Here is a 27,105-nt window from a genome sequence, read left to right as displayed (position 1 = left end):
AGCACAATCAGGGGTCAAGCCTGAGTGATGTTGTTGTTCTGCCTGTGGACGATGGAGACTTAGCTGCTGCTGTTGGCAAATTTGAGTGACAGAAATAGGTCATGTCTCGCTTGTAGCAGACAAACAAGAACACAGGCAGGTGTTTGTATAACGAGAAATGCGAGTGCACTCCATTAACATACATTTATTTTTACCGCCTCATTCTAACCCCTGTGAGTAAAAGCATCACTGTTTTCATGAGGATGGGAGCGTTGACGCCTCTCTCTCTCTCATGTGAGCTCTTTAGCTACTGAAACAAGGACAGAGAGGGACTTATGTGTTCATCCTTAGATTCTATAAAACAGTAACACCATAAAAAAAGGCTCAAATTATAATTTATTTAGAAGAGCTGAACACACAAAAGAAACACAATTACAAAGTTCTGAAATAAAAACGATCTGAACAAAGTGGGAAGTTTCCTGTATTTGCTTCACAAGAAGCTCGTCCGTCGAAGACGCTCTTTCAGTGTTTTAGCTCAATGACCAAAGCGCCTGGCTTCACGTGAAGCTGCTTTCACGTTTGCTTTTGTCTCGCCATTGAAAGAAACATGACGCTTTGAATCTTTAACAGCACAGCAGCAGCTCTCTAAGCTGTCACAGGGATTCTCAGTGAGATTATGGTACATTTACTTTATTTCTACACTTAAATGCAAACATCTGTTAGCCCTTTAAAATTAGAATTGCACATTCAACTTACTGATACAGAACAGCCATTTACGGCACTCACACTGAAGCTACAAACTGTTTGCTATTGGTGGGTGAACATAGGTGACTACCTTTGTCACATTTATCAAGTTAAACCAGATCGTTCTCATTGTACACCATCTCTTCAGTTTGTGTTTGAAAGGATAAAAATAACGATTTCACAGCAGGTTCCTGGAAAGAAGTACGGGTATGTAATGTGATACTAAATATGGGGAAAATTGAGAAAGTTTAGTACAAAAATTAGTACACTTAAAATCAATACTTACGACTTGACAGCATAACCAAGAGTCTTTTGGTCAATGGTAAGGCCAGCTGAACATGCAGAAAATATATAAAGAATAAAGTTTCCAATGATAAATGAACAATGAATGAATATTTACTGGGATTTAAATAGACTAGCTCTCTCAATGATATTTCTATTTTCCCTATTAGTAGTAGCAAAATGTAACCAAACCTTGGAATGGATACAGTATATACAGTACACAGGGACAAACAGTTGACAAAACAAAAGATAAAAAAGATATTTTAAAGGATGACGCCATTGGATTTGTATGTTCGTCCATAATCTAACATTTTGCCAACCGGAACGACACACAAATTTTTATAATGTTTTTTTCAGCAGATAATTATCCTTTCTAGGACAGTGAAATGTTTTGGAATGCACCACTATGAAGAATTTTAAAATGCCCCACTTGGAACTGCTATCCAACATAATTATGTACTGACAAATAAGAAGTGCTCATTGTGAGCACAAGCACTTTTCATAATGCAATGAAAGAAATGGAAACCAGTTACTGCCTCAAGAGTGGGACATCAATCAAAACTACAAAATAAAAATTCATAGCTAATGAGCCAAAATGAACAAAACCATTGGTATGGTCCTTAAAAACAAAGGACAAACAATAAACACAGCAAAATAAATCTAACCTGGACAAATCAACAAAACCATTGATGATAAAGCACGTGTTTTGAGGTTGTAAAGTGCAATCACAAACTAAGAACGGAAGTTATTTTTCACTATTTACTTTGATTCAATGGTTATTTATCTTGCCAATAACGTATTTCAGAACTATGGAGGCTGAAGAGTGTTGTTCTGAAAGAGGCAGAAAAGGTATTGATCAGCTTGAGGGTGAGTTCAAGGGAAGCGTGTTGATTTGGAATGATGTTTATTTTCAATAGTTTTCAGTAGCCTTTCCATTAACTCCTCTGATCATTCTGCTGCCTCACTCTCACTGTGTGCATCACCTCAGACAATTTCTTGACTGATGAATATAGAGCACCGACATTTCTTTGAACCAGAGTGTCAGTTCAGAAAGGACAGCAAGAAAACTGAAAAGTGGGTCAGCATCTGCAGTCACGTTTCCGGCGGCTTCACTCCTTCTGATACGTGTGTTGTGCTGATGTGGATTTGTGTTTGGCCTCAGCTAAACTACAAATGCAGGGCACGAACAGCTGTCAGTGCCATCATTGTTAACCGTTATCTCTCCGACGCCTCCTCCACCCTCTGATGTGATGTTTTTTTCTTTGCCCCTGTCTTCCTACCTGCTGAAAGATGTGTTTGAGGGGAATTGTGGCAGTGTGTTGTGCCTTGTGCCCACGTGGCCTCGGAAAGATGGAGTGTTAAACAAACCCTGCCTATTCTTCTACAAGCCACAGAGGTGAAGTAAATAGCATCAGATTAGCCCTCACCTGGTGAGGTGTTGTAGGAAGATAAGGCGTGGGGTGAACTTGAGCCACTGATGGAAAACTGGAGATGCTGGAAACAGAGTGAGGGAAAAAGGCACAAGATGCTTTTTATTTATAGATTAACCAATTAGCACATTTGCTGATCCTATATGACATCTGCTAGTGATACGAATTCCTTGTGAATCATAAAAAATAGCCATTTACACCACTTCATCTAATGAATAGTGGTCTTTTAGATTCTCCTCAAAACAAAGGCAAAATTTATTGAAATCATAATACAGAAGCAAATGAAAAGAAAAATGACTTCTTAGGCCAAACCTTTGCTGCAATACAATGTCATCCAGCAAGGATGGCCAATGAAATACAAGCAAGATGCTCCTGGTAGATTATTTTGTAAAGTGAACAATATTTTCTATAGTTAAGCCTTCAAATGAAATGATCTATCTCTCAAACTGAACTTCATAGATTATATTTCTTCTTTTCATCATCTTGGTACCTGAAGAAACACGCCCGCACTATGGCAGCTCCTGACATTGCTGTAAGGCGAGGCTGTTTTGAGCCTGAACGCCAAATTTTTTTCAAAAAATGACACCGGTGAGCACCGCATTTGTAACAAGTATGAATGGGACCTTCAGTAGCCCCTCGACCAGCAGGGGGCAGAGTCTGTGACTACGTGGGCAGTACAGTGGTCAAGAATGGAAACTGCCGGAATGTCACAATCCTTCCTCCCAAAAACCAGGGCAAAAATTTCCATTTAACTGTTATTGTAGATGCCATGGACTTATGTTCAGTTCCAGCATAAAAACCAGGGCAAAAATTTCCATTTAACTGTTATTGTAGATGCCATGGACTTATGTTCAGTTCCAGCATCATTTCAGTTAGTCATCTGGTATAGGAGAGTTACAGTTCCCATGGTAGATAAAGACAGGTCCACCACAGTGATAATACAGCTGAAACACATCTCCGTATCCGTGGTCCCTCCACCAGGTGCACAGCTGCCGGTTCCAACCACAGGCCAGGGAATAAAACAGTTCAGGATGCTCCATGCCGATCATGGTGAAGAAGTCCTGGTCACCCAGGTGGCCCCTGAATCGATACTGGTCAGCTAGTTTGGCCACATTGCTTGGCTCCAACAGCTGGTTGTAGAGAGCTGAAGCCCTCATAGCACCCAGGTCCAATAACATCACGCCGCTGTTGAAGCCTGGGAGGCCGTCAGGAGGCGGTTCACCTACTTTGGTCTGAGGGTTCTCTTTACGATACTGCCAGAAGGTGTGTCTGAGGAAAGAAGAGGTTGTAGAGTTTGGGTAAGTGAGGGCCCTGGTCTCACCAGCATTTTTAACAGTGAAATTTGGATCACAATCAATTCATTGCTGTGGCTTTACCTCAATCGTTGGATTCAGGGGCAGCAGCTAATGAAATCTGTGCAGAGCTTTCTCATGGAGTTCAGCTGTGACATGTGAATTTGTACCCTTTAAAAATTTGTAAACCATGTTGACAGTGCTAATGTCTGATGGAACAGAGAGCCAAAGAGTCCAAAATGGACGACTGTTTCTCACCATCCTATTAGATATAACCCTGCTCTGTCAGAATACACTACTCATGGTTTGTTTTGAGTCGTGAGACAGCTGCTAAGGCACAAATATGTCCCTTGGATAAACTGTTTACTTATTGTGCTCTTGAAAATTGAGCTAGCTTGCTTGCTAACTGTCAGGTTAGCTCACCAGCCACAATATAATGTCTTATATATTACATATTGCCTTGGCCTTACCAAGCGTCCAGGTTCCTATTGTCCCTTGTCCAATTCTACAAGGACAAGTGAATGATTTTTGATGACTTGTGGTTAAAACATTAGATTAAAGGATCAAGTAGGTTCAGAAAAGTCAGGAACCAAGTTTGACACATCTGCCTGTGAAACATTATCACTTCTTGTGCTGGTGATTAAAAAGTTAATTAAAATCTTTCTGAATCTGCATTCTTCCCCCTCAACAGTCTGGAACTTGTACACCAGTGGTGAAATGTCCCACTCATGTGTTTGGGCTGTTGGACATTTAGAAAAGTGAGGGTCAACTCTGTTTCTGTCCACGTTTGCTGAACAAACAGCACTGTGGCCAAAAACAGGAAACGAGCTGGTCCAGGAGTGTCAGAGCATGTAGGAGTGCCAGAGGCTTGTGCCAACTCTGCACTCTGTTCTGCCAACACACCAACTCTGAAGTAGCTCAATGACACACAGAGCTTCATTCAACAAGCATTTGTATGCACACAAGTAAGACCTTTTGTGGGATTTATTATCATTATCTTGCTGTATCTCCAAAGTTTACATTGGCAAGAAAGGTTTTAGTCAAGTGTAAAAGATGGCACTTGCTTTGTATTATGTAATACAGAGTGTGATAAAGGGTCACTATTTTTGGCACACTTGCCTAACATACGTGCCAGGAAGAGTCCTGTTTTATTTATAGGATACATTAAGAGATGTAGGTAAATTACAGCCCTGACTTGTAATATCTAAAAGGAGCAAAATGCAGTCCATTAGTCCAGTATTAGTGATACCTGTATTCTTCCACATCTAACATACTGAATAGCAAAGAGATGATGCAATGGCATTAAGAGAATACATGGAGTGAGTCTGTGTAAAACATTTCTAAACTGGGACCAGATGTTCAAAGTACACAAAGCTACAGGCGAAGAGCTACACTTGCTGTACACTAGACCTGTCGTAAATATTACATAATGGCAGAAAACGTTGACCTGGCTGCTGTTGGACAGGTTCTTTTGTTTCAGCTCCTGAGAGATCATATTGTTTTCATTGTAGTGGCATAACGTAAACAGAAAAAGACTATTAAACTGTTAATTGCAATTATTTTGATGCCAAGTTGTGAGAATCCCAAAGAGAGGAGTGAGATTTGGGTAAAGGATAGTTCAGTTGAGCTGGGTCCTTCTGTCCTCCTGCAACCACAGAAAAAAAACACAGGTCCTGTTGATATCTGCCATTTTCCTACTGCACTACTTTCATGCTGGTGTGTTTTTTATACTTCTATCAAGTCTATGGAAAGCACTAGCTTCTATGCTGTGGGTGTACTATTTTTATTTTTTGGGGGTGAAGTGTTTGCTTCACGGTAGTCCAAAATGTCTGTTTCCATATACTGACGACTGACAGGGATTGCAAAGATGTCTCGTGCCTACCAAACACAAGGATGAACGGGAATAAACCCTTTCTTGCACATGGTCTTCAAAGAAGTCACATTATTCTTAGTGTTGTCCAAGCCTGAGGACACCTACTGCAGTTTAAGTATTCATAGCGGTTTCTTTTGTCAAAAAATATGAAACTATGGGTCCTCTTCTACAGAGTCCACTATGTTGCACTGCCATATTTCTACAGTAGTACAGACAAACCAAACACTGGCTCTAGAAAGCGCCTTTTGCGTTTTTTACAGCCATTGCAGGGGAGGGTGATGGGTCTTCAGCTGGTTGCTATCTGCAATGTACAATCAGCTGAGCTCTGCCCCCTCTCTTGGTGCAGATAAACACACATGGGAAAATTGTGTGGAATAACTGCTTCATATTGTAGTGGTGAGCCCCCTCCCTCCTCTGCGTGCAGTTTGATCAACTCTAGTGGGAGCAGCAGATTCTCTGAATCATGCTTTGATATTATTACTGACCCATATTCAGCAGCTGTAGCTTGTCCACACAGTTTTAAACAGTCTGTTGGTTTGCTAGCTGGGGACTCGTGGCCCCCATGGACCACTTATCAATTTTAAGACATACACTGGAGTCTACGTGCCTTGAGACACACAGCAAACACAGTAAGGGAACATTTACACAGACTTTTCCATTCCACTGTTTTGACATAAGAATGCCCTAAGTGCAGCATACTGCATTATGTCAAGTGTCATGATGGCCACAATATGTGACAGCACACTAGCGCCTAGCGTTAACAGTGGTATATGCAGCAGGTTTTTATGGTTAAGAATTAAGATATGTGGCACAATGTATAAAAAATACACCTGTATAAAAATAAGAAACCACCCTCTTTCAGCCATGTGGCATAATGAAATATCCCTGGAGTGAGACAACATGAATTTTAAAAGCTCCACATGAACTTAACAGATAAACATTTACTGATGTTACTATAAGCTTTGTTTAAAAAAATACAACATGAACTTTCTTCAATTTTAACCTTTTGACCTGGCAGGGGATCAGATTAATTCGCATTTTCTTTAAATGATGCCACTAAAATGCATTAGCAGCATAAAATATGCATGAAAATAATTCCAGTCAACTTCTTACATAAAGAGCATCAAGAACGATTGACAGAAGTGCATTCTTGATGCACAAATGCATGTGTTGACAATTACTAGCTTAACTACAACCCTCTCTCATATCAAATACCTCTGTGTTGTTTTCATCATTTCTTTTAAATCAAGTATTATACTGCACATCAGTCACGTTTTTGTGATGCAGTATCTTCTTGCTTCTGTCCTGTGGAAGCCGGTCACTTCGGCCTTTAAGAAGTTGTGAGATGTGAAGCAAGTACAGAATGCCGCTCTGTTCTCTGTCACAGTGACTTCAGTTTCTTCTGTTCCTTTGTTCCACTACAATCAAACCAGACTCAGTCAAATTGAACACATAACCTCTTAGCTTAGATCAGTCCTCCTGCAAGTGGCTCTTCTCCTGCTCTGCCAGCTCACTGCTCCATCGTCTCCTGCCTCCAATTCTCACTGCCAACCTTTTAAGTGAAGCGTCTCTCTTTCGCTCTCTCTCTCTCTCTCTCTCTCAGTAGTGAAAGAATGAAAAGCATTAGCAGGTGACCGGGACATTCTGTCCTACTATCTCATCCAAATGTATCCGCCATTTTGTTCAGGACAAGAAACAGCCTGCTCTCTGGAAAGTGTGTAAAACCCTCTTGCTGACAGAGGGGAGTCTGGCTTTGGGGGACACAAATGAAAAGCCTTGTCCTTTTCATCATGGAGTAGTTTGGCAACATGAAGAAGGTATATTAAGGGAAATTCCAGCATTAACGGGAAAGACAAGCCTTCAAACTCTGCCGCTGGAGATTTAAAATCCAAGTTTACAGAATCATAATACGCAAATCAGTTCATACAAATACAAAACAAGCTATATTGTAGGCCTTAACACCTGTCCATTTAGTTGGAGAATTATGATGATACAACATTTTATTTACTTCTTGCAAAACCCATTTTTGATCAGAAGAAAGACAGAAGTATGTCAGAGTGACAGTGCCACGTAGCTCGCAGTCACCCGACTGTAAACCACTCAGATACATGACTGACGCAAAATTAAATATTTAACAATCAACATTTGATTCCCATGAAAACTGGTGATACATGGGATGCATCGCACAATGCAGACTCAACACACAAAGCAATGACCATGACACTTATGTAAGTGGGTCTTGTCTCTTGGGTTTTAAAACATTACAAATGCAGCTGCAGGGAAAAGACATGAGGCATTTTCTCCAATAATGAACTTTTCAGTGGCAGGATGTGCTCTGAATGTGGCTGGTGGGAGGATGTGCTCTCCTGCATAATGCTCTGCCCATTAGCACCAACACAGAGTGGGGAGCTGAGAGCCCACTCCACTCAACACAGGAAAACACTCCAGTGGAGAGGATTCACACAATGCATCGCTAATACCAAGTTTCAAAATATAAATATTACAAGGTCTATTGACCACTGGCTAAATGCTAACAAGGCAGCTGACTGGGCTAACAAGCTGGCAGCAGATTTGTTTCTCAAATGTTCACTCACACCTACAGCGTAACCATGCTGGCTTGTTTTGGGATGCAGAGTAGCAGCAGTAAAATTCCAGCACTCTCATACTGCTCCGAATAAAAGACAACCCGATTAGAAATGGTTTCCCCAGATACTGTTAGTCCCCGCATAACTCACTCAATACATGACGTCTTTTCTGTTGTGAAGTGAAATGTGAACTTCCATTAGAGCATAGCATAAATCCCACAATTGTCAAGCTCCTCACTTAGTAGTTTATTTAACCTTTTTTTTTTTTTATCAGGAGTATTCCCACTGAGATTCTAAACCACTTGCAAGGGAATCCAGGCCAAGACAGCAGCATAAAACAGGCCAGGAATTAAACCACGGCCGAACGGCCAGTGTTGTGGAAGCCCCGGGGTGTGGCCGTCATGCCCCTTCTACCATACACCCAGTTAGCGTGTCTCAAACTGGCTGTTGTGCCCCTAAAAGAAAGTTAGGATTTCCTCATTTACATGCAACACAGCAAATAAACAAACTCCTGCTTCACAGTGATTCCGTCATCATGCTGGACATCAACAGTAGCTTGAGATTTCTACAACAGCTAACCTGCTGGCTAACAACTGTTGTTATAAACACAGGCAGCTAAACACTGCGCAGTGTACATATACATGTGTCATGCCACGAAAGGCATTGCACTGAAAAAATAGCATGAAATGGGAAGAGTCTCACATGTACATACAAATACTTATGTAAATATATATATATTTCCCCCTGCCAACCATATCATCCAGCAATTCAGGAAAAAAAAAAAAATCACATAAACATTATATGACATTCTGAGTCTGATCTAATACTGAAACTTACCTAAATGTTGATTAAATAGGTATTTGACAGAGTTAAATAATAGCTCTAGGATACTAAATTTGGCATTTATTTGTCATGTTTCATGATCCAAATAGTGGAGGCCCTGATAAGCTTAAACTACTGATGATATTAAGTATAGTTTAACTGGAAGGATGCAACTCAAGTGGAGCTTCTTCCCACACAAACAATCTTTGGCTGACTACAGACACAAACTTGACAACAGACACATTTAATTCTGTTCTGTTATCTGCTGCTGGCAACATTTGTCATTGCAACTGGTGATGAAAGCAACAGTAATTCCTGGTTAAAAATGAGAAGCTGCCATCTGAATGATCCTTGGGACGTCTCTATACGGCATATAACATGTAACATGAGAAAATGTGAATGTCATTATGCATTATTACTAGCAGATTATGCCTTTAAAGGTCCAGTGTGTAGGATTTCGGGGGATCTGTTGGCAGAAATAGAATATTCCTAATTATATTTTCATTAGTGTATAATCACCTGAAAATAAGAATTGTTGTCTTTTCATTACCTTAGAACGAGCTCTTTATATCTACAGAGGGAGCGGGTCCTCTTCCACTCCTCTTCTAACTGAAGTAAAATGTCCCAATTCATTGTTTCATTCACACACACACTCATTAAAATCCCGGAGGAAACCACCTGCCTGTATGTTTGTCCCAGTAAGCAGCTGCTTCTTGAAACCTCCTGCCTTTGACATTGCCTCATGTAGTCTTACTATCCCACACTTACATGCACATGCACACACGCGCACACACACACACACACACACACACACACACACACACACACACACACACACACACACACACACACACACACACACACACACACACACACACACACACACACACACACACACACACACAAAATCAGTGACGTCCTGTTTTGATGCCATGCCTGGGTGGAAAACAGTGAAGTAGTCTAAACGGACCAGGCGTGTTTGTTTTACTATCTTGGAGAGGGACGGAAAAATCAGCCACGGAACAAAGAGCTTGAAGGTCTAAGTCCCTTGTTTACGTGCGTGTACACACACACACACACACACACACACACACACACACACACACACACACAGAGAGTTCACTGCTAGTAATTAGTATGAAATTTGAATTTACATGAATAACAGCTGGTGTTATTAATATCTTAATGCCTCTGACCAAAAGTCAATATAAGAAAGAAAAACTGGCTGCTCAGAGACGTGAAGTGGGACGGAAAGTACGGAAAGTTGATCTGTACAAAACACAAAACCTCTTACTCAACAACGTTCCGGGCTGATATGAAAAAACCTGTGTGCTGGCAGAGGCAGAACTTTATCTAAACTGTAGGAACTAAAACGGCAACTTTTTTGTTCCATTCAACAAAAGATGTCAGACTTCTCAATGACTGACAACTTCCTCATCAGCGGTTAAAGGTGTCTTGACACAAGCAGCTGTACAAGAACTTTGGCTGAATAAGATTTATAAAAAAGTACTAAAAGTAGTACAAAAAAATACTGTGTGTGACTCCTCCACACTCACATCCCGCCAGTTCCACATTGCTGAGGTATGAGCTGTGTTTCTGAGGATAAAAACAATGGTCTGAGGTGTGCGGGGCTGAGGATGAGACGAGGGAGACTTTAGTCGTAAACCCTGCAGTGCCACCACAGGGTGCCATAACCTTAAGTCAAAGTGGACTCAATAAGTTCACTTGATTGCTGTCTGGTTGCCAATGAAATAATAGCAGTTAGAGAAGGTCATGTGGATCTTATCAGTGTGTTTGTCAGTTCTGGGGATGAGCAGGTTGTTTATTTACTCCAGACAGGTCTGACAAAGAGACAGGAGACACATCTGAATCACAGGATGAGAGCAAAACACTTCCTGACAAGAGCCGGCTCTCTGCTTAGATTCTGCCAAATCCTCAATTATTTATCTGGCAAGAAGGACTTAAAAAAGCTTATTCATGGAAACATCACATCAAGTGTTGCACTTACATCTTGCGGCTATGACTTTATATCTGTTAATGTGGATTACTATTGTGCAGCACTGGCTCAAGGTGCCAAGTAAAAGGAGTTGTTTTTGGTTTGAGGCTGGTTGATTTTTCAGATGACACCGAAGCCTCAAATTTCATTCTTAGTCCAGATGGCTGCATCATGCAGGGAGCACGTTAGCGACGCTTCAGCAGACTGTCAATGCTCAAAGGGCCTGTATTTGCTTACATTTTCTGTCGCACGTTCAGTCGCTTCTGCCTGGAAATGATGCAAAGCTCACCAAGATGATGCAGGTGTGACGGAGCTGAAGCATGATGTTATTATACTATACTGCAGGTTAAGGAATGTGGTGTTTCTACTTCAACTGAATGGCATTTCTGCTTTAATATTTTCTGTGTTTTAAATATATTACAATCCATATTGGTGTTGGATACAAATTATGTCTGTTATTTTATGTTCAAAAAACAGAAAAATTAGGTCAAGACATGAATGAATTCAACCTTCCAACTTTGTATTTGAGGAGGATTTGATTCACATTTACCTCCCTATTCTCATCTCAGTTTTCATTTTAGAATTTACGACGATTGAAACATTTTTAAGAGTTCCACGCTTTCTGGGTTTTTCACTTTAAGTGGTAATAAATGTCGATTTTATCATGAGAATCATGGACTGGACATATTATCATTACATGGATCATCAGAAAGGCCTCTGCTTGTTTCTGTTTAACGCTGCCTTAATTTCTGCTTGTAGTTGGGAAATGACAGACTGGCAACGTAACTGAGGTTCTTATGAATCAGAGTGTGCATGAGAGACTTCTAATGTTCTTTCTCACTTAGAAACTGTGAGAGAAGATAACTGCGAATGTGCAAGTGAGGCCCATAAAAACTCAACTCCATCTGGGGTCAATAAGAGTGAGTGAGATCAGTATGATGGCTTTTAACCCATCACTGAGAAAAAGACGGTAAAATGGGATTAAAGAAAGGATTAATGTTAATGTGGCTCCTCTTGCCAATTCTATGGATAAATATAGCATGTGTGCAAAATTATGAATGAAATCAGGACACATCTGTCCAAAGAAAAGGACTAACACTTGTCAAGTATCACATTTCATAGCAATATTTGTGACAGCTGATATAGACTGAGTATTTATGCATGGCCCTGACAAATTTGCATCACCAATAGCTCATGTGCTGTGCCACCGTGCCTACCTGTACACTGGCTGCATCTCTCTGGTGATGCCTATTACCGCTCCTGGAGGAAACTGATCAAATTCCTGGAAAAGGTCCCTGATGTTCGTCCTGTATTTCAGGTCCAGATCAAGCTGCGCTATGCGTGTGAGACCTAAAAGAAGAGCACAGCATTTTGATGAGGCAGCCTCAAACTTTAGAAAGACATGGAAGGCTATTCTTAACACATGTAGACTATCAAACCACTGGCTGCTGTTTAGCACAGAACAAGCGACGAGGTACAGGTGTGATTAGTTGACTGTTTGATTTAACATTGCGACCCTTGTTGATTGGCACCAGAAATACTAGTCGGTTAAACTTGTTATCATAATTATTCTATAATGTACACATTCAAATGAAAGGATAATGAAACACTTTCAGTGGACAGGCATTGATGGTGCACAAATGCCTGGAGGGATTGCATTGCAGCCCATTTCACAGCTGCTTAGTGCAATGCTCTTGTTCAATTCTGGACCAATTTCAAAATCTGGTGTCCCCATTATTGGATCAGCCATAACTGGGAAAATAAGGTCCATAAACACACAATATTTGGTCGGACACTGGGACATTGAAATCGTCCACGACCAGCACTGAAAGGCTGTTGCGCCACACATTTCAGCAGCATTTCAAATGTGATTAACAGCTTAAAATGGCTCTTAAATTCAATATTTTTTCAGACAATGTATAACATTAGAAATTAAACTGTGCACAATTTGGACTGTTTTCTGAGTGGTTTCTTACTTTTAGACTGGTTGACTGGTCTAAGTGTTAACTTCCCTTTAATCGTCAGGGAAATTAGTCGTTAAGAACATCCCTGCAAACCACCTCTGTCCACCACACGTGAATGAAATTAGTTCTCCATTTATAGAAATCATCCCAGGAAATGCACTTCTGAGTCAACTGTGCACGTAGGTTGAGCTTCTCTGACTGCGTGCACGTCATCCAGTGTCTGACCACCCGCCTGCTTAATCAGCTCTCACAGTCATTCCACGAAGACACGGTTAGAGGAAATAAGAGCAGGCTCTGAACACTCTTGAAAACTTAATACAAGTAAATGGCAGCTCTGCAGTGGTGTTCTTGACTTTTGCCTTCTGTAATGTTATCATTGACCTTAAAATAAATTTATGGGGAAAATGCAGAGAAAGATGAGCATGACTAGAAAAAAGTGCAGTTTGGCAGTTGTTATCATTACCTTTATCTTGTGAGTGCACATGCAGTATAAATTATTAACACTGTGCCTTATTTGTGGATGAAAGCTTAACAGTAGTATCCAGGATATTCAGGCCTTCATCTGTTCATTGTTTCAGCTTCCTATGTTTTGCTGGTTGGCATGGTGATGAAAGGATGGGAAATACTGAGGAAGGTGCGCCAGGGGGCACAACATGATTATTGGACTGATGAAAACACTTGTCAGCTTAAGATGTTCTGTCAGAAAGGGCAGCCTCTACTTTGAGGCAGTAAACATTTATTTGCAATGAAAATGGTTGGTTTGACAACAGCTGTGGAATTGGCACAAATGGTGCTAAAAGACTTAGAAGATGAGGGTACTTAAAAATAATGAGCTGCATGGGCTGTCTGCATCGTGAAGCTTCAGAGCTCAATCATGATTTCAGATCTGTTTCAGTTCTTCACGGCCTTGTTGAAATTCAGCAGCCATCAAGTGCAAACAAAATGTTTATTATATGGAGGGAAAATGTGATTTGTTTCTATTTGTGTTCCATCATTCAGTTCATGACCATGACGTACTTTATAGATGGAAAATAAAGAGGCTACACGTGACAAACACAATCACCCACTAGTTCAGTTTATGTGTAAACAGGGCAGAGTGAATTGAATTGCACCTTCACTGCAGCGTGGGTTGTATGTTGCCTGCTCTAATATGTATGAAAATCTCCCATCTTTATGCTGTACTGAACTGTTTCTTAAAGTAATTACAATTACACTGCAACTTTGTATTGCTTCTATAATTGTATCTATCCAGATAAAAACTGGTGAATCCCAGACCAGTGGAGCACAATGAACTTAAAAGTTAATAGTGAAAAAATGCAGAACTAATTAAATGCGTCATTGTGCAAGTTGCAGGTTTTATATATAACTGAATATGGAAATTACTCTAAGTGGAAAGGCTATTAATTTACAGTTTAATCATCCATCATTGTCTTATTGTACGGTGGTAAAAATGGAAAGGTAAAGTCCAGTGCAGGACTGTCCTCAAAGGGGCCAGACATCACAGACGAAATACTAATATTTTATATGTGAAACTATGACGAGGTCATAGTTTCACCGTGAGTGGACCACGAGTTTGTGCGGCAAAGATATTTGAGTGGGGTTTTCTGTTGAAACAGGCGACGGAAAAAGAAGACTCAGCAACACGACAGCGACCTGTTTTCTGTGCTCTGCAAACAAGGAAGCTGCCATCACAATGCCTTCATGTACTGTGGCAACACAGAGGGGCTCGGAAGAGTAATCTCTGAGTGGTGGGCGCTGTTTGTTTGTACTAACGGGGCTTAACTGGAGGGAGCTTAACAGGAAGAGGGCCTTAAGTTGTTACAACATTGTGCATCCAGCGGGTTTGATATTAGATCAATGACTCAACACAAAGTCCTGTGAAGGTGAAAATGGGGCTTTGTGGTACGGCTGTTTTATCACAGCGAATTATGAGTATGATTTCAGTAAAAATCTATCTGTCTGCACAGTCTGCAGATAACAACATCTGATTTGTTGACACCAACTCAGCTCCAAACTATGGACAAAACACTTTTTTTCCCCCCTGAAACTATTTTCTGTATAAATTTGTTTAAGGTTGTAAACCATTTCATGATAACCAGAAGCATAAAAGGAAAATAGTTATCTTGAAAACTCTGCAGGACAGATTTTGCAGTTGTTGCTGCGCATGAAGACGAGAAGATGAGAGAAAGGGAGAGAGTGAAGAGAATAGACAGAGGGTGTGTTTCTTTTCTTCTCTCAGCAGAGACTAAAGGTGAAGTTGAGAATGGAAAAATCAAGACAACAGGTTTTTATGTGAACAGGACTTCCTGACATGTGTTTCTGTATCACTGTCGGTGCTGTTAAATGGTGCACGGCTTGATCACCAGTCAGACTTTAAGCTGCTTTCTACTGTATTAATGTCCTAAAGTTTAAGGCTTAAAATTGAACTCTGATGCAATAATATTTTACACGTGATGGTGACGGTTTTTCAAACAAGTTACATTATCACTGCTAAAAATGTGTGAGTCTTTTAAAACTCATTACTACTTTGAGCTAAACATATAGTTAAGGCTCATTGTTTGCAGTGTTTGGCAAATTTCACAGAACCAAGAGCAGCTATTGAAGGCAACAGATAAGTAGAAATAAAGGGAGTTAAAATCAGCCTTGGCCAGGTGCGTGGCTGTTATCCAATTTATTGCAGAATTAATGTTATTAAGGTGTCTGAGAGTTCGCCCGAGGCTCTGGTTAGAGCAGATGTCCCCAACTCAGCTACAGCAGCAAAACAACCAACAGCGTTGTTTAACATCACATATTCGGGAAGAAAGTGGGTCAACCTTATTAAGTCCTAATACCAGTCTTGATGTAAGCACTTACAGCTTATATGTAAGAGTCTCTGTTTTCTGCTTTGACCAACATTCCACGGAAAACACCCTGCTTGTTTGGAAGGAGATCATTTGAAATGAATTTCCACCCTCATTATGTTCCTGTGCAACACAAATAAATGTCAGACCACAAATTTAGAGTCAAATAAAAATCAGTTTTGATTGTTTCGATCCAAATTGTGTTTTCAAATCCTTTAGATCCCTTTTTCCCTTTTGTTTTTTTTTTTACATGCAGTGGATTTTTCAGTTACTGACATTTGTATCTAATTTTCACAGACAGAATAAAATATTTTTGAAATAAAAAGACGAGGCAAATCAAATTTAGACTTGATTCAAATTACTGAATGTTACTCTTTTCCGGTATGATGCAATTGCTTTAACACATCAGCTGAACTAAAATTCTGAAAATATTCGGACTAATCCTGTTGATATTTAAAATATATAAAAGTAAAACTGTGCCTTTTTAATATTTGCTGTGGAAACACTCAGTTCAGTAACCATGGAACAGGAAACAGATCTGCTGCAGTTACATTAGTGAGAGTATGACTAGCTGGCAAGGGTATGCCAAGACACCCGTCCAAGTAAGTGGTCTTCTAGACACCACTGGCTGACTACACTCAAGCAAAGTAATGTCAATACAACTTGTAATCATAATTAAGTCAAAAAAGGTAATCGATTTTACTAGCAATTTTGGGGTGAAGTTTGGTGAAGTCTGCCCCAAGTCCAATTTTGCATGTGGCCCATTCGTGGACCTGGTCAACTGTATCACTGGTTCGTCCCAGCAGCTCCAAGCTTCACCATAATGTCTCTGTTACGCCCACTGGTGCACTAGAGAGAGGAAGTACTGTAGGGATGTTTAAATTCAGCTCTAGCCTGGACCACTTAACCAACCCACTCATGTTCAGCCCTGGCCTGATATTTTATAGGGGGAAGAGTTATTAGCTCTGTGTCACTAGCTCTGGAGAAACCCGGTGAGAGGTTGGAGCAGGCATGTGCACTCAAGTTGGACTTTGTTTTAAAAATAATAAAAAATAATAGACCATGTCTTGTTGATTTTCCCCAGGCACTGATGGGAAGTGTTCTGAAACCAATTGCTCTTGACACTGTCAAGAGGCAAATAAAGATAGAACCTAAAAACGCTGTAAAATCAGCATTTCTGCCATTTGCCGTGTAATTTTAGTCCTTTGTGACAACTAATAGTTTAGCCATTGTCTCGCCTCCAGGTACCATCTTTCTCACTTTACCAAAGCAATTCACACATTAGCAGTGCCACTTCTATCTGCGGTGGAAAACAGAGGTCGTGGTTGTAGGAGAGACTCAAGTCCCGGCATGTTGAGACCTCTAGAGGGGATACACGACATGGAACACATGTCCATGAACAAAAACAGTGTTTCTCTGGAACCTCATCATTAATTACAACAGGTTTCCGTTGTGCGCTTTTATTTACGATCCAGATGGTGTGAAAGTAAGAGCCCTCTTTTTAAGCCATGGATATGAACTGCTTTCATTGTGGTCTGTAAGCTTGATTGTTCTCTTTCAACACTCACACAGTACATCACATATATATTTAAATGTCTGGATACAATGAACAAATGTTAAACGACAGACGACTTCGCAAAGCGCTAACTGGCTAAATAATCAATACTGTATTATCTTGTGATAGGGCTGAAAATTGTGACTGATTTTCTGATTCAACTGGATTTAACTGTTGATGACCCAACTACATCAAATAAATACCAATGTTGAATAAAGCACTCCTCCGAAATTACCCTGGAAATTAAACATTCAACAAATGAGAAACACTGTTTTGTTGAACATGAAATTGTTGCAAGTGCACATTATGGGCTGAATTGTAAACACATTTCCTGGTTCTGAAACTGCAGAACAATGATTTGGCAAATGCAAAACAACTAAAACATGATGCAATCTTTTTCAGGCCTACATGTGTGAAACAGTGAGACGATTAAAAGACCTGTACCTCTTGAAAGGGTGTCATCATCAGGCATAAAAAAAAATGATACGCATTGAGTGTCACAGCACAGGATGCTTTAGCTACAGCACATCAACTTTAGTTACCACTTTGAGCACAAACAGGCCAGAAACTGAAGGTCTGCTTACTAATTCATATGCTCTGTTTGTGTTGACAAGACATCAGCCTGATAGTCTGCAGACAGCTGGCTAGCTGGCATTAGCTACCTGGCAGGGACAGACAGAATAAAGCAGAATCCACCCACTGTTCACTGGACTTCCACGGCTTCTTGCAGCCAGAGATAATATTTCTACGACAAACACAAACTGAGAGCTCAGATCAGTGTGCAGAGGCTTCTTTCAGTCTATCCCTCCTGCAGACTCAATGTCTAGATTGGATCTGTAGTTAGAGATAGCCAGAGTCAGCTGACCAGTGATATACAGTACCCAGCTGTTCTCTGCACTTTGGCACATATCGTCTCAAATGTCTACAAAAGTAAAGGCAAACTGCTCACTGTAAGCTCTGAGTTTATTTGAGACACATCATTTTGGTCATGGACTTTCTTCAGATATCATTTGTCCTGATTTTGACATGTATTTGTAGTCTCAAGGATATTTTATTATGAATTATTGGTAACTATTCTCGGTACCTATTCCCAGTATGTCAGATTTGGCTGTAGTTTGACAGGCTTTAGTTGTTTCACATTGTGAATTTGATATCCCATGAAGGTCCATGACCAAACGTGTCTAGAGCTAGACCGATTTTCTTCTTGGTCACAATTTACAACCAAACATTTTAATTTTCCATTTATACTGAGCAGAAACTTTCCTATCCTGGCTGTGTGGCTGGCTTAACACTGACGCCAAAGCGCTGACAATTTCTTCCACTTCTTTCTTCTCATTTGACAACCAAAGTAAACTCGTTGAAATCACATCTCCCACTTCACAAGTTAGAGGATGTTAAATTTCCAGCCCTCCCACTTGCAGCTGCTATTTATGTTTCCGGATATCACTTTTGTTTCACTGTCATTAATTATAAACGATGTCCTGTGTCTGCCACAAGAGTTTCAGAAAAATAGCTAAATCAAAGAGGCATGGTACAGCCCCCACCCACCCCCACTCTCTAGCAACTACCTCTGGTCAGACAACCACATTTAGCTCTTTATAGATAAAAGCATTCTTTAAATAGAAACGAGTGACCACTCGGATGCACCAAACCGTCGGGTGGCACACGTGGTCGATCAATAAAGACACAACGTGAGACACCATCAGACGCATACAAGGGGTTTGCTGGGGAAAAAAATACAAAAATACAAAACACCTGAAGCCATGTCACATTGCAAATTTCAAAAAAAAAAAGAGACATCACTGTTCATTATATGAGAACCCCTATTAAATCTTTTTCAAATAAAATGTGATGATTGGAAGTGTTCACGTCGTACCCACTGTGCAGCATGAAGTGCAGTCTCAAATCTCAAATGGGACGGGGTCCTGCTGTCTGCAAGACGGAGGCTTCAGCCTTCATATCTGTGCCACTGGTGACTATTTATTCTGAGCCCAATAGTTTGGATTTGTGAAGCATTTGTCTAGTGATACCCCATGCTGCACATGCACTGAAATGAACCACAACAGTGCACACCAGAGGGGATCGCTGCCATCATACAGCAGCCACACAGGGGGCACTAATGTGGGCAGCAGTGGCAGACCACATCCTTCCTTCCTCACTCCCCAGGGCCTCTGCAGCATGCCACGTGTCTGTTAGATACCTGCCCAGACTGCCTTTTCCAGCTGTGCACCAGCAGTGCCAGGATAGAGAAGCGAGCATTTGAGTGAATTTAAAACACAGCCTGCCACAGAATCAAAGCAGAATACTAAGAATAATACCTGTTAAAGCAATATAATGTAACATATGCAAAAAACTTTTAGGCACAATTCTTGATTTGATTTTGCTTAGAGCTCCACAAATTCCATTCAACCCAGTTGTTTTGGGATGGTGGCAGAAATCCCAGAGACAGATGTCTCTGCAAACAAGACCAGACTATCTGTACAGTTAGTTACCACTAGAGATAAGACGTCACCAACACCTGTAAGAGGTGGTCTTTGGGCTCCACAGAGGTGATTCAGACCTTCGTGCATCTGCCATAAGTCTAAATCTAAAGCTAACTATGAAATGTGACAAAGTGTACTTTTCTTACTTTCAGGCATGATGTGATGCATGGCAACAGACAGGAAGAAGATGGCGTCACTGTAGTAAGCCCCGGAACCGGCGCTGAAGTGCTTCTGCATGGCCTCGACAATAGGGAACAGCTTCTGTGTGAGAGCTGCCACGTCGTGGAACAACACCTGAACGACAGACAAACACAGTGGAGTCATGTTAGTACAACAATGCCCCAACTGCAGCCGAGCTGGGAAACGTGTGCAGCTTCTAACCATCTCATTTCACGAGACTGTTAGTACATTTCGTCTGAGAGTTTTGTTATTGTAATACGGCTTAAATGTGCATTTTCCTCATCTTAAAGGCTACGTTCCAGTCTGTTTAGACTGTTCTGAGACACAGTGAGTGGCTCACATCAACCTTGACAGAAATCTTCCAAACAGGTAATCTAACTTCGTAAGTGAACATTTTTGAGTTGGGATGCAGCCCTTTAAAATCAGAACAAACCATAACTTGAAGCCTCACACATCAGAAAGGAAGGTAGTGCTAAAAACTGACCTAAAATAAACCTTTTACTGCCCACAGTTGGTACAGAGGACCATGGTGTCTGACGGAAAAATTAAGTAGACCTATGAACAACATTTCTTTTGCAACAACCTGCCTTGTGTCATTTTTAAAGTTCGGACTACAAATGATGCTTCATAAGATGATCTGACCAAGTCAAACAACCTAATTTTCATTCAAAACCGTCTTCTTGTGTCCAAGTTTCAGCGCTGCTCCTCTGAGCTTTAAATCCCACCAACAGCTGTGAGGCAGCACAGATCTGGTCTGATCATGTACAGCAGAGATCTCTACAGATTACTGAGAGAGGATTTTTTAAAAATATAGTAAGCACTGATTATCATTAACGCCTTCCTGCAAGAGGAAAAATAAGTATTTCCTAAGGAGAATCTGGACTTTTCCGGTTAAGCCTGGCGTCAGTAAGTGTCCATTTTAGAGGATGTAGATAAAACCTGGACAATATGGATGTTGTGTTATAAATCAGGCCCGTGTGCCTTGATGGGCAAACATCATTAAATGATCACTGGCAGATTAAGATAAGGCCTTGCTGTTTGTAGAAATCAGTGCTGTTCTGGACTGCTGTCAGTCATGTGATACAGTGGCACATAAATTGCTGCCATGGGTACAATAAGTAATATTGTTAAAGTCCTGATAGAGAATTGTCATTCACCTGCATTTATTAGATCTCTCTGACTCGTCCAAAATAAATGACTGTAGTTATATAAGCTGCATCACAGTGCAAATATCACAATCTATGTTCATGTTTGGAAACGCTACAAGAATTTACACAAGAGGGGTTTCATTTCAACCAAAAGCCTATGCTGTGTTTTCATCACAACAAACCTGCTGTCATTCACAACCAGTTAAAGCCAAGAGGCAAACCACAGGAGGACAGGTGGGAAAAGTAAAGAGAACAATAGAGCAAAATTATGTCTTTCACTGCATGACTACGACCTTAACAATAACCATGACAGGGTTTCCGTTGGTGCCGATGCACATGTCCAGGAGGAGTTCAGTGTCTCCGAAAAGGCACAACTGACTACAACTGTAGATTTATATTTTTTACTGAAAAGGCTACTTTTGCTCAGAAATTGTATTCCAAATAATATACATCCCCTCAATAGACTCACATGCATAACGCTTTAAGCCTAGTTAGAAAAAAAATACAATGGGCTGACTGTGGCATTCACAAGAGCTTTAAATATGGTGGACTTCTCCTGGTTACAAAAGGATAATTGCTGCTAAAGAACCCCTGAACTATGCATAGATAGAATTATCTGAGGGCAGACAAACCTGATTCAGCTGAAACTTAATTTTACATTTGATGCTTCGATGAGTGACTACATAAAGACTGGCATGGGGAAAACTTATCAATGCGCAGTCTATGTGGGAGTGTTTCTAAGAGCTAAAAGATGACCACAAAAGTCCATTGTTTTGACTAATATACTGTGTACTGGCTGTCAGTTTTCTTATGAATACAGTTTATTTGGGTAGCCCACACTAATCCAACTGCCACAGCCCTACAAAATGTTTTTTGTGTTTCTACTTTCCTTTCAAAAGTTCAAGTGACACTCAGTTGACGGCAGTCTGCACGTTAGCAGCTATGAGCACATTAGCTCTTGTAGCTTGCACGATATGACCAGCAGTCATAATTTTTATCTGTGCCACATAAAGGATTACTTTAAGACGTGAGTGGAAATCGATTTTAAAGAAGCACTGAATGTAGCCGTTGCATGTGCTGCATTTTCTTCGATAGAGGCACCAGAGGAAGTCACTGACTAACCAGCCTTGAAAACTGAGATGCTTGAACACACAATTGAAGCTCTGCTGTTTTCAAGTAGCAGCAAAATTGACGATCTTAAGTACTAGTTACTATTTTATACTTAGGACCTGTGGTTTGTGAGGGACAAGTTAAGGACCCACCCTGTACCAGGAGTCGAACGTAAATGTGTGAGAACAAGCGGCTGTTGATTGGCAAAGAGTGCCCATTAGGTTTGAAGAACATCATATTTTGCTTACAAACTATTGCTTACCATATTAATACACAAGAGATCACATTGTTTTTCAGTGGGCACGAACCAACCACCCTCTTCCAAACAAGATTTTTCAAAGATCACACATTTTGGGACACACTGACACACACCAAGTAGCTGAACAACAAAATAAAAACTGTCCTGCTATCTGCACTGATACATTTGGTATTCAGTGTATTTGGCAAAGTGATATTATTAGTTCACAATCAAAACCAGCTGCACATAGCTGACTTCTGAGGCTGGACATGTTTGGCAGTGGTTGTTGTTTTCTGAGAGGAAGAAAGCACTGAGTAAGATTTCCTTTTTTGACTTTTGTGGTCAGATTTGCTTACCCTAACCTCTCCTGAACAGAGAATATGGGGGGGGGGGGGGGGGGGTCAAGACAGTTAATCCTCTACACACAAACATTACTGGGAAAAGCTATATGCCCACATACCTTTAAAAACAACAGTATCCTCTCATTTAGACATTTATTTCCTGATCAGTAACATTTCCTAAGGCCTCCAATGGTCACCATAACAACATGATTCTGTCTATTACACAAACTGACATTTGCTCTTGTATTTGCTGGTGCCTTCTAATTTACTTTACATAATGTTATAGCGCTTCCCTCCCTCCTCAAAACTGATATGAGCATGAAACATTTGATGGAGTCATGAGTGCGGACAGACTCCAGTGTGTTGTTGTAAGGACTGTGTGAATGCTGGTCAGCAGTAATGAGCGCAGCCTTTGGGCTGTGTGACTGTGCAGGCTGTTTGGTGCGAATGTCAAGTGGGTCACTGAATTCACCGCCGTTTGGAAGTGATGGAGGCTAAAATTCTTGCATAACCACCATCTCATCCTCATGCTCCTTTTTAGATAATTAATTAGAAGGAATCAAGACAAGCAGACAAGGATGCGACATGCTTTATATGTGCTGTCTCCTCCAGCCCCTCGGGAGTCCCCGTCCCATCACTAACTTTGGCATGACTTCTGCGCCTGCAGATCAGGAGAGACTGAGGACACAGTGGCTGTACTTGTGTCACTGGCTTTCAACATTTCATGGTTCAACATTTTTGCAACGCATGATGGTTAAAAGCACTGGTCTGTAATGATACCATGAAGATGATAAAACCACTGGGAGTACAGCTTGCCAGTGCAATCCAGGCACTTGTTTCCCTGGGCCACTGTATACTAACTGGAGCCTGAGTGATACATCACTGCATACATTATGAGTAAAAGAAACTTCACTCCAGCAGGACAGAGGGCTAAAGACATGCTTTTTTAATTAAGATTTTTAGAGGCCTTCATTTGAGAGTGAGCAGTAGACAGATGACAGGAAAAAGGGGAATGACGTACACCAGAAGTTCCTCGTCTGAGGGAAACCAGGGCTGCTTGAGGTTGTGGTCAGCACCCACAGCCAAACATATGTTTGAGGTCACTTAGAGACAGCTGCCTTCTCAATACCTGTCTCAATCACTTGAACTTCTCTCTTATAACCTTGAAATATCTCACAATATCTGCGTTGTACTTCCACAGCAGCACTGTGTCTCTAAATGATGCTTTAGGTTTGAACTCATGTGAAATATTTGGACATTTGTGATGCTATAATTAAGGACCTTTATGATTTGATATTTTTTGTTGTATCATTCTGTGACACCCCAACATCTTGCTAATACTGTCAATACTCTGTGCTACTATGCCTACAAATGTGTTTTGTATCTTGTCTAACTTTAACAGTTATACACAGAGCAACTATTAGCACTTGCTGAGTAATAAAAACTTGTTGTTAAAGTAAGAGGTAGAGGGGTAATCTCTGCATGCCAGTCTGGGCTCTAGACACCTACTCTGGTCCTCTTTAACACCCTGGTAACACAACAGATCCATCTTATATTGGTGTTGCATGTCTCACAGCACTTCACCATCACACGCTGGATCTGAACAGTATGTGCCTGTCCAGTATTTTACACTACACACTTCAGCTGTGCTCCTCTAAGACTTTGAGCTCCGTCTGAGTATAGAGAGTGAAATGAACAGGAAGCAATCAGACAAACAGGCTCAAAAACTGCCAAGATGCCAAGCTAAGAAAACCCCTAACACATCCAAAGCAGGCATGGGATCAGCCTGAGCTAATACAGAGCTGCAACATCCACACCACATGTTGCAGATGATGAGACATCCTGAGAGAAACGGCCTTGCTGGTGAGGGGGATTTGGAAAGGGATAAGTAATTTGTAAACAAGTTTATGATCTTGTGCTTTGTGATGAATACAAAAGAGGAGAAACCGGGCTGGACACTGCATGCAATAGAAAGAGCAACACAGAAGGGCCATAATCCTCTGTTTTGGCAGAGAGACCACAGAGGGGTGGGAGGGGATCCCTGGCAGTGAGGAGTTAGTTTGGAAGGCCAACACTGCCCCCATGTGTTTCCACTTTAAACAGCACCTACAGGTCTTTCTCATAGAGGCCTGGGTTAAGGGGTCATTAAGCCTCAAATGACGTTACCTCCAGGTTGTAGTCAGATGACATGCTGTGCAAACTAGTTTGTTTCAAACATACTGTGGGTTTCCCTGATAGTAGTTTCACACATTGAAATATTCAAAGACAGATTCAACAGTAAACCAAACAGCCTCACAAACGTGTCCCTCCGGCACTGATTCATTACAAAGATCATGCTGCCAATACTAACTTCCTTTTCTCTGTCCTCACATAGCTCAATAAAAGCATATTTTGAATTGTGCCATGTATACTAACCCACTATCTCAATGGCATAAAACCAAACTCAAGTGATTTCAATGCACATCAAAGGCAACTTTAAAATAAACTTCTGTCATGTCAAACATCATGAAGGTTTTATTCTTATCCTGAAACCAATAGAGAACAAAGCTGTGGCATAGTGCAAACACATTTTCAGACTACCTACCTCATATTTAAACGTTGCATCAAGGAGAAATTCCTGCAGCATCCTCTCTCCCAGTTCTTTGCTGGCTTGGTCGCTCACGAAATGAAGGACTAATACCTCTCCTTCCAGGAAGCGTCCGTGCTTAACCATAGACAACATGGCCACCCTGAACTTGTCCTGCAGGCTCCGGCTCTTGTCCACCTTGGTGAACATCATGAGTGCGTGGTAGCGATGGTCACCGGCTTCCCCGTCCTCTGTTCTGGACCTAAATCCTTCGCTCTCTCCGCCTACATGTTGCTCTTCCCCTCTTTGCTCCTCAGACCCAGCTGGGTGTGAGAGGCTGGTGTCCACAGTTAAATCTGCATCGTTCCTGTTGGTGTTGTGGCTGGCCTGGGTCTGCTTGATCCTCTTTGTGGTGCTGGAGAAGTTCTGTCTCTCTGAGCCAAAGTAGTAAAAGGCTGCCACAGCAAGTGCAGCAGCCAGGAGGAGCACAAACTGATAGGACCTGAAAGTACTGATCCTACCCATGATTCTGGCTACCAGTCTTAGGATGCCCATATCTTCCTGTTGGTGTCATGAGAATGAAGGTGGACGTGGGAAAAAAATCATTTTGTGTCCTTCTAGTTCACAGCTAATTTTGGTAAGTTCCCAATGCCAGCATCTTCCTGTAAGAGAGGATACAGATACAGAGATGGCAGTGCCAGCCAAAAGCAGCAAAAATGTGGTGGTAATATGCGGACGTACAGTTAAGACCACTTAAAAATAATTACAGGTATGTATTCAGTCAGTGAATTTCAGCAAAAAAGAGTTAGTGTTGAAATCATCCCTTGCACTTTTTCTTAAATGTGAATTTTTCGTAAACTCAGTCGCTTCCAAAGCTGTAACTTCCACTGTTATCATGCACACAAAATCTTATTTATCTCTGCTGAAAGGGTGCAGGAGTGGATCCACTTGCCTGTCTCACGTTGTTGATCTCTGCAGTTCCATCTTGACAGCTTGCTCGGGGATTATGAAGCCCTGATTTGTTAACGTTAACGAAGCAATGCCAGGTTAGCTAAAGTTACACTGACATTTAACCACACCATTAACGTTCTCGGAATGTAAAATAATCAAAACATCTGCATTAGCAAACTCTGCAGCTACGTGTTGACATATCAAGGAGGATGCTAAGTTAGCAAGCAACGACTTTGCGCCTAGATGTGGGTCGTAGAGTTGCCCTCCGAGGCGGTTTGTTGAACCCAAGCACAAACCTTAGTGTTGTTTGATTGTTTAAAGGTATCGACGTATCTTCGCATGCATGTGTCGTCCTTCAACTATTACGGTGTCGGCATGGTTTGGGGATTTCGAGAGGAAAAACGGTAAAGAGACTTGATTTTGAGAACCCACTAGCTAGCAGCCTAGCAACGAATGCTGTGACACAACCTTAACCACACCTACTTTTTACGTCACCGTATTCCGAGCTATGCTGCCTTTATGTACAGTTGGAAAAACACCCATGTCATTTTTACGCATGAATATATATATTTCTTTAAAAACAGAAAACCTAATAACATAAGTAATTAATCACATTCATATACTGGACATGATGCACATTTTCTTTTCTTTATCCTGTTTCTGGAGCTTTATGTAAATATAGGTGGAAGTACTTAAGTGCATTTACTCAAGTACTGTACTTAAGTA

At 41.0% G+C, this 27,105-nt stretch overlaps 1 protein-coding gene across 2 annotated transcripts; it reads right to left on the bottom strand.

The window, feature by feature from the left end:
- Nucleotides 1–357: 357 nt before the first annotated feature.
- Nucleotides 358–26,867, bottom strand: xxylt1 (xyloside xylosyltransferase 1). 2 transcript variants are annotated; one of them, XM_070961687.1, is made up of 5 exons: nucleotides 26,381–26,867; nucleotides 25,447–26,090; nucleotides 19,992–20,139; nucleotides 12,221–12,353; nucleotides 358–3,704 (listed from the first exon to the last, which is right to left on the bottom strand). In XM_070961687.1, the coding sequence occupies exons 2-5, from the start codon at nucleotides 25,981–25,983 to the stop codon at nucleotides 3,308–3,310; spliced, it is 1,215 nt and encodes a 404-aa protein (XP_070817788.1). In that variant the 5' UTR covers nucleotides 25,984–26,090; nucleotides 26,381–26,867; the 3' UTR covers nucleotides 358–3,307. The 2 variants fall into 2 exon arrangements, with proteins under 2 accessions (XP_070817788.1, XP_070817787.1); XM_070961686.1 differs by having other exon boundaries at nucleotides 25,447–26,086; nucleotides 26,377–26,482.
- Nucleotides 26,868–27,105: the final 238 nt, after the last annotated feature.

The sequence above is a fragment of the Chaetodon trifascialis genome, chromosome 4 (assembly GCF_039877785.1).
Source record: "Chaetodon trifascialis isolate fChaTrf1 chromosome 4, fChaTrf1.hap1, whole genome shotgun sequence".
Lineage (NCBI taxonomy): Eukaryota > Metazoa > Chordata > Actinopteri > Chaetodontiformes > Chaetodontidae > Chaetodon > Chaetodon trifascialis.
Note: the sequence above shows the minus strand (reverse complement) of the source record. Positions and strands in the feature narration are given on the sequence as shown.

Bases quoted from the DNA above. Each gene is read 5' to 3' on its own strand.
- xxylt1 (XM_070961687.1), bottom strand. From the start codon at position 25,983: ATGGGCATCCTAAGACTGGTAGCCAGAATCATGGGTAGGATCAGTACT. The intron at 20,140-25,446 runs GTAGGTAGTCTG...TCTGTCGTTCAG, and splicing joins ATGCAACGTTTAAATATGAG to GTGTTGTTCCACGACGTGGC. The intron at 3,705-12,220 runs GTAGGCACGGTG...TTCTTTCCTCAG, and splicing joins GAGATGCAGCCAGTGTACAG to ACACACCTTCTGGCAGTATC.